The sequence below is a fragment of the Carassius gibelio genome, chromosome B3 (assembly GCF_023724105.1).
Source record: "Carassius gibelio isolate Cgi1373 ecotype wild population from Czech Republic chromosome B3, carGib1.2-hapl.c, whole genome shotgun sequence".
Lineage (NCBI taxonomy): Eukaryota > Metazoa > Chordata > Actinopteri > Cypriniformes > Cyprinidae > Carassius > Carassius gibelio.
The window spans coordinates 14686791-14695306 of record NC_068398.1 but is presented as its reverse complement, the minus strand read 5'-3'; the positions used below and the strand labels follow the sequence as shown (position 1 = coordinate 14695306).

Sequence of the window (8516 nt, the reverse complement as noted above, 5' to 3'; positions counted from 1 at the left end):
GTGCCCCTCGTGGATCATCCATCACTTCAGACAACATCTTTCTCAATGTCCTTGAGTGTGGCACATTCCCCATGCTTTTAATGAAATGGCTTAATTTATATCAGAGTTAGGAGACATTATTTTTTACATATAATTCTAGAAAGAGTAGTTCATTGTGCATTCACAATGCAAATTCTTTGTGTCAAACAGTCATTTAAAAGCTGTATTTCAGATGAACTGAAATAAAAATATAAATTGCAAAGGGAAACAGTAGCATCTAAGTGGCTTCTCATGAGAATTGTAACATATTGCAGAACTGTCTCCTAATGATGAGTTACCTGCCATTAGACCTGTCCCTTGGGCTCTGCAGGAAATGGGACTCTGTACTATAAGTGAGAGATGCTCTTTTCAAATGAAACTGTACAAGGACACTGTAACCAATCAATTATACTTCACCGTATGTTGAAAAAATGTATTTCATGAATTCAGAAAAAGCCTAGATCATCACAGATCCTTAACATCTGGCAGCACAGATATTTATGTAGTCGAAAACCAGAACATTTTTCCTCTCTTTCAGCTCCAGGATCAGGTTCTTATTGTTAATTCAAACTAAAACCATTAAAAACCTTTGTCACTTTGTCACAAAATATATTTTAAAGGGCTCATTTGGTGCTACATGCAATTTTACAAGCTTTTTGAACTGAAATGTATGTTGGCAGTGTGTGTACACAAAATCCACCCAGAGGTTTTTTTTATCTACTAAAATCTTTACCACTTTCACAAATCCAGACGATTTCAGATGCTTGTCTGTGTGACATCACAAAACAGGACCCTCCCACAATAGTTTGACTGACAGTGGCTTTCCAGCACTGAATCATTCAGTATTTATATCATTCATAATTTGCTAATTAGCAAGTTTCTCGATGAATGCAGCTAAAGTATACCATCTCTCCGAAAAGCAGCTCAGAAGAGAGGGGCGGGGTCAGCAGAGCTCATTAACATTTAAAGGTAAATTCAAAAAAATGGCTTGCTCTGAAAAGAGCTGTTTTTGACAGGGTAAAGAAAATTTGTTTTTTTACACTACCACTGAGCGATTTTAACCAAATCATGTTACAGATGTTTCATTAATTAGATACATCAATAAAAGTGTTTCATTGTAAAAAAAAAAAAAATTATTTGTTCCTGAAATAAAATTAAAAAAGTAACTGAAATAAATTAACTTAAGTTCAATGAGTTGTCAAGGCAATTTCTCATTTTATATTTATTTTAAGTTGTTGAACTAAAATTAACTTCAGCTAAAAATTTACAAAATTTACAATTAATAGAACCTATAGGACAGACTGGTTTTTCATTAAATATTTCAGTTTATTTTTGGGGTGAAGGTGACAACAAATTTGATTTGCTTTTTAAAAAATAAATTATGAAGTTAATTGGTGTTCCATTTAAAAATATTCATTTTACTCAATTTAGTTTTAGCTCATTGCAAAGCCGATTTTAAGATTACGCAAAATAACTCAAACTGAAATAAAAATAATATATAAAAATACATAAACATTTATATATATATATATATAAATCATAACATCATCTCAATGAGAGTAAAATAACAGCATCTCAATGAGAGTAAAATAGCACTGGTTATACAGAGGGTCTGTGCTGTAGGTGACTGCTGTGAGCAGAAGACGCTCAGTCGGACCGGACACTGTGAGGCACCACGAATTTGTTCTGAGACCCCCGGTGCTCATTTGACCACAGCTCTGCAGGGGCCCGAGCAAAATAGATCTAATGACACTGGAGCTCGTCCATATCACAGGCACAACACCTCGCTTCTGTTCATTATAAAATTAAAACATCCTGCAGTCTAATTTGCATTAAGCAATCAATCACAAACGTTCATGTCTGTGGGACAGGACTAAATGAGTCTCAAATAATTGCGCAATCAATAAGAAATAGCGCTGTGAATGCTGATGCCTCTGTCGCCCACTACTCACTTATTAGTGGCTTGCTCCTCTGTGTAATTATTTCATCATGAATGGAGGGGAACTGCGTCCCTGCGTGGGAAGTTGAAGGGAAGAATGACATTGTGTGCTTGTGTTGGGGGTAGAGAGCGAATTCAGATGAACTCGGCTGATTATGAGATTCGAGAGATTCATTTGTAAATCGTTTATGTTCGCTGCTTGATGATGAAAGATTTTGAGGCCAGCTATATAAAAACGACTAAATGGTCAGTGGTTATAACATATACATATGAAATAAATCTAAAAAGAGAATATGGGAGTATGTTGGTTGGATAAATAATGAATATTGATGCTGTTATTCAATACACCGATAGCTGCCTCAGCTATTAATAAAGCACAATCTGTATTATGCTGTACACTCGCACAGATGTACACAGCAGGAAAATGTCTTGATCATTTTTCATCAAGTGCTGTCAGACGAGGAACAGCTTGCAGTAATTTATATGCAACTAGGCCACCCATATTTATAAGTATATCTACTACATCAATAACCGAAGTTCAAGCACACAAGGATCAACCTAAAAACACCAGCCACTTATTGGAGTATATTGTTAGCGCAAATTGGATATGTGCCACGTTTTGTTTTTCTATTTCATATCACTCTTACTAAAATATTTTTTGTGGATTCTTCCCAGGAGAAAACACGGAGTCTCTTGCACCTTGATTGAGTAACTATTGGTCTCGGTTCAGTTTTCTTAAAGCAAAGCAACAAGAACTTATGTTTACTGAGAGTGTAGCGCCATCTGCTGTACTCTTATGTGAAGCACAAATTAAGATGCAGCATCATCTGACCATAAGGTGGCATCCGTGCTCTCTTACGACGATGTACTGTAGACTTTATCAATATAAAGGAGCAATTATGCATTCACAACCGCTCCCTAATAAATGTAAGAAACTGATATCAAACAGATGAGATAATGACTTTGTTAGCCCCTTGAGTCAGCTACTTTAATAGCAGCTTGATTATGCTCATACATTTAACACCCCAAAGTCATATTGTTGGAATACATTTGGGTTTATATGCATGAACAGTTATGTGTCAGCCATGGTGGCAGACATTTGAATTTTAAGAGTCTTAAGTCCTTGATATTTTAGCTCATGGAAACTTAAAGGCAGTTTCAAACCAAGTTTAAGAACATTCAAGACACTTGTTTTAGGGAAAGCAGAACAGATCATTTGAACAAGTGAATTTAGTATAGTTAGTCTGATATGCTCAAAAGATCATTTGAGCAAATTATACTGCATTATAGGCCCATTTCGAAAAGTTGTTTTTGGGGAATAACCACCACTAAAGCTACATTTAACAGGCCAAGAAAACGGTCCACTTTTATTCTGGTGCTCTGAATGGAGCTCTAACAGAAATGTTAAGGCCTACATAACACCTTGAGTAAAGGCAGCCCTTAAAGACTGAATCTACCAAAAGGCTTGAAGTTAATTTTGTCACAAACACAGGAAGTCACACAGGAGTTGATGTCTTACATGTGCACTTTTATTGGAATTGAATTAGTCAGTGTACAGGTTGGCCCCACCAAGTGTCTGGCACCGCCACGTTCCACACAGCTTTTACAATATGCCCAGGGGGAATGGAAACCTTTACATCTTGAATGGTAAAGCTTCGTTTTTTTGGAACAAAAGAAAAAAAAAAAAAACCCAAGATTTTAAGGCTGAAAGTACAAAAACCACACGTCGGCTTGTTACATAATTTACATACACTACAATGTTAAGTATGCTCCCAATTACTGGGCAGCCTTCATAGAGGCAAATAAGTTTCGGAACAATGCATTTAACAAACATTTGGAATGACTAAAGAAAACAAAACAAAACATTGAGTCCTCAGATGCATTGTAGAACTTCGGGGATGCTTATTTGCCAAAAAACATTGCCGTCACCTTCACCGTTCCAGTTTTTAGATCCTGAGTCAAGCGCCAAAATAACAAGCCATGCCAATGTTGTCGTTTGAAGTTTTTCTCTGCGCAGTTGAGTCGGCGTGAAGTGGTAACAGTCCGTTTAGAAGCATTTACGGTGGACGATGGATGGTCCAGACTCATCATACTCCTGCTTGCTAATCCACATCTGCTGGAAGGTGGACAGGGAGGCCAGGATGGACCCTCCGATCCAGACAGAGTATTTACGCTCAGGTGGGGCAATAATCTGTGAAGAGATGAACAATTAGTAAGATGCAGAGGTGCCACACATGTGGAGACACAAACTGATGAGAGGAAGTCCTAAATCAGAGCCTAGCTCACCTTGATTTTCATTGTGCTGGGGGCCAGGGATGTGATTTCCTTCTGCATCCTATCAGCAATGCCAGGGTACATGGTGGTACCTCCAGACAATACAGTGTTGGCATACAGGTCCTTACGGATGTCGACGTCACACTTCATGATGGAGTTGAAGGTGGTCTCATGGATACCGCAAGACTCCATACCTGCAGAAGGAAGATGAATGGTTACCCAAAGTTCTTCATATCTCCTCCAACTCAAATCTAGAAGTACACACACAGAACAGGGTAATGTTTAATAGGACACCTACCCAAGAAGGATGGCTGGAACAGGGCCTCTGGGCACCTGAACCTCTCATTGCCAATGGTGATGACCTGTCCGTCAGGCAGCTCATAGCTCTTCTCCAGGGAGGAGGAGGAAGCAGCAGTGCCCATCTCCTGCTCGAAGTCAAGAGCCACATAGCAGAGCTTCTCCTTGATGTCACGGACAATTTCCCTCTCGGCTGTGGTGGTGAAGCTGTAGCCTCTCTCGGTCAGGATCTTCATGAGGTAGTCTGTCAGGTCACGGCCAGCCAAGTCCAGACGGAGGATGGCATGGGGCAGGGCGTAACCCTCGTAGATGGGCACAGTGTGGGTGACACCATCACCAGAGTCCATCACGATACCAGTGGTACGACCAGAGGCATACAGGGACAGCACAGCTTGGATGGCAACGTACATGGCAGGGGTGTTGAAGGTCTCGAACATGATCTGGAAAGAGAGGGTTTAAGAGGTTAACTTTATGCCAAACACCGCTACAGCACACCATCCACACATCCATGCAGAGGTTAGTTGGAAATCTGGAGTAAAGAAACAAGTGCAGAAATACGAGAGTGTGACAAAACTGCAAAAACAAGCAGGCAGAATAGATAACCTGCTGCTTCCAGCAAAAGAGGAGAAACTCAGGAGCTCAGAGGACACAAAGCCTGGAGGAAGTGAGTGAATGGAGAACTTAATGAGGTCACAGGACAGACTACAGACTTAAAAGCACCGCTTGATGGCCAAAAACCAACCTGTGTCATCTTTTCTCTGTTGGCCTTGGGGTTCAGGGGGGCCTCTGTGAGCAGGACGGGGTGCTCCTCTGGGGCAACACGCAGCTCGTTGTAGAAGGTGTGATGCCAGATCTTCTCCATATCATCCCAGTTGGTGACAATACCGTGCTCGATGGGGTACTTCAGGGTCAGGATACCTCTCTTGCTCTGAGCCTCATCACCAACGTAGCTGTCCTTCTGTCCCATACCAACCATGACACCCTAGAACAAGACAAGAGTGTTAACATTAGATAAGAGGTCAAGTAACTAGTAAGTAAAAATAACTCCCATTATTAAGCAGCCTGAAATCAATCCTCCGTTTCTCACCTGATGTCTGGGGCGACCCACGATGGATGGGAAGACAGCACGGGGAGCATCATCTCCAGCGAATCCGGCTTTGCACATACCGGATCCGTTGTCAACAACCAGTGCGGCAATTTCATCATCCATGGCTGAACTGCAAAAGAATGAGAAGCCCTGTTTAGAAGTGCACAGCTGCCATACAGGAGTTTTTCAGTGAGCATGTGACCATGGAGTTAACTTCCTGTTTCGTGCTGCATTCTACAGTCTGACCGCTAGTTGGTGCTAGAGTCAATGCGCGCCGCAGATATGCCAGACAAAGGAAGTCCCTCCGCATTCTCTCATTGCCATAAAAGGCAATGGTTTGAGCCGCTTTGCGGCTGCCGGCGGTGTGGCACTGAGCCAGAGTCGTAGGGTTCAGAAAAAAGGAACAGATTTCGACATTCATCACGCCAGGGCCACTCCCTAAATTCTACACAAATGAAGGTTCACATCCTCTTCGATCCTCGCCTGGTATCAGTTACACAACCGAGATTCGACGGGTGTCTGCCCAAAATGAGTGCGTCACAGATCTGCAGTCACTTCAATGACTCCTCAGCAGAGGACTTCACACTAAAGCACGATCTTCCTCAAGACCATTCAGTTTATATAATACAGTCTATCTGCTTACCCCGACACGACTATAACCATTTAAAAATGACAAGAATACTTCGGTTATTGAAACTGAATAACGTAACTCCACGTTTAAAGCTTTAATAGTTAAAGTAGTTGAATAGTCCAATTCAGCCTTACTGGCAGACTGAAGGGCTGAATTACGATATAACGTTATATATATAAAAAAAGGCCATTTGCACTAAAAGTGTCAGACGCGCTGAAAGGGAGCTAATAGACGTGTCTTTGATCACTTAAATATCAAGAGAGATTATATTAGTTTCATCAGGTTAAGCGCGGCAGGTTAGCCGGCTAACGTTAGCTGAAGTAGGGCACACCCTGCTGCAGCACTCCCTGCACAAAGAGCTTCACATGCCGGCTGTCCATCATCAAGTGTGCGACATGCCTCGCCAACACCTTTAAAACTGTACAGTCATTTATAACCGTTAAAAGTCACATATCCAGGGCACATCTTGAGATTAAAATGGTTTAAAACTTATTTCACACCGGACCATTCAACGTCGTGCCTACAACTGGTGCCGTCATTTCCACCTGACATATCCACTTAAGTTACATACAGTTAAAATAACAGCAGACGAGAGGTATAACGATTACCACATGTTAATACAGTATAACAAATTTGAGCAGAGTTTGTAACGTTAACATTAACGTTACTTGACGTAAACCGCAAAACGACCAGTAAATTAAGTGAGCCTAATAGCTCAATCTAATTAAACATCTGAATTAAAATTAACGAATTAATATATTAAATAAGCTTACAACTCGACTCACCTTAGGTTTGGGGGGGTTTTGTCGATTTAAGAGAATGGGTTACAAGCAGATGATATTCCGCACTAGCTGCGTGTGGAGGAGCTCAAAGTGACGCTGAGGAGCTGGGCGCGCTCTTTTATATGACGCCAGATGCCCGGCTCTAGCCATAAAAGGTAAACTTTCGGAGCTCTGCGCTCTGATTGGTCCAGTGTCACACACCCGGCTGTCGCGTGCACATTGCTACACTTGCTTCTTACAAGCAACTTCAGAGTGAAAGAAAGGGAAGCTAGACTAACTGAAGAGCTGGGCCTAGGGGATTTTGATCAAAATTCGCCTTTTTGTTTGCGATTTTTAATACATTGCTTTCCGTATTCACGTGTTTTGTTGTGATACCGCCAGTAAGGCTTTTTTCAGTCTTTCCCAAAGTCTAGTAACGTTATTGGTCATAGTGATGGACATCTCCTTGATTCTGTGTTGTGTTTACAGTCTAACACAGCAGCAGCTCTGTAGGTCATTTACTTATTGTATTCACAATAATAGCATAATACTTATGTCTGGTTAGCTACCAAGTGCTTCCCTACGCTAAATAGGACTAACGCTATTTTAAATTGAAACGAGGATAACAACAAAGTGACATGATTAGCAGAGACGCAACTAACTTAGCTGGTCTGAGTTTATTAGGTAATGTTTTCAGTGAAAGTGCAGTGAAACCGGGAATGAATCAGCCTTGCATTCCTGTAATTGTGAGCTGCCTTCGCAAAATTCACAGAAATAATATTTCTATGTGCTTAGGTGTGTGCATGTTACGTGATAAAGGTGATAAAGATATACTGATGTTAGTTGTTGAGGGCTGTATGTGGGCCTAACCCAGGTTTATATTAGACATAACTTTTACTGTTAGCATTCATGTCTTGGTCTTGACCATTGAAATTATGTAGATGTTTCAAGGCAAGGCTGGTCTCTCATTCAAAAAAATATTACACATTATTGATATCCATACAGACAAATTAACATTGACTTATTCGGCTGAAGAGATATACGATATTAATAAAATCTTAAAAACATTTTTATTTATATAAGAAAACGTTCAATGTCAACTTCATTAAATAAATAAAAACATCTTGTATATTTCAGATGTTGCCACAGTTTGAAATAATAGATAAGATCGATAAGGCTGTTATTTAACAGCATTGATGTTGGGAAGATCCATGTTAATTTTTAACATGCACCTTGGGAGTAATGCACATGGCCTTCAATGGCAGTTATAAACAAAAACAGCTGATTATGTAAAAATGTCTTGCTGATATCACGGATAGTGTGGTTTGGTGGCTTATATGAATGTTTTTTTTGTTGTTGTTTCATCTTTAGTACATGTGCAAGATTTTTTAACTGGGCACTTTTGAAAGTTTTGGGCACTTTTCCTGTAAAATACATGAAATTAGTTTCTCTGAATTGAATCCTTAGATATCAAAAGTTGAGTATAATTATGGCTCAAACAGTGCTCAA

The 8516-nt window shown here is 40.3% G+C and overlaps 1 protein-coding gene across 1 annotated transcript; it reads right to left on the bottom strand.

Annotated features, from left to right (window-relative positions):
* Positions 1-3464: 3464 nt before the first annotated feature.
* Positions 3465-7175, bottom strand: actb2 (actin, beta 2). Its single transcript, XM_052553165.1, has 6 exons — positions 7032-7175; positions 5616-5745; positions 5271-5510; positions 4530-4968; positions 4244-4425; positions 3465-4148 (listed from the first exon to the last, which is right to left on the bottom strand). Exons 2-6 carry the CDS (start codon positions 5736-5738, stop codon positions 4005-4007), a joined length of 1128 nt encoding a protein of 375 aa, XP_052409125.1. The 5' UTR covers positions 5739-5745; positions 7032-7175; the 3' UTR covers positions 3465-4004.
* Between the last annotated feature and the right edge of the window lie 1341 nt (positions 7176-8516).

Coding starts and splice junctions, on each gene's coding strand:
- actb2 (XM_052553165.1), bottom strand. CDS start 5,738: ATGGATGATGAAATTGCCGCACTGGTTGTTGACAACGGATCCGGTATG. Junction 5,511..5,615: donor TGGGTCGCCCCAGACATCAG/GTGAGAAACGGA, acceptor GTCTTGTTCTAG/GGTGTCATGGTTGGTATGGG. Junction 4,149..4,243: donor CCAGCACAATGAAAATCAAG/GTGAGCTAGGCT, acceptor ATCTCTTCACAG/ATTATTGCCCCACCTGAGCG.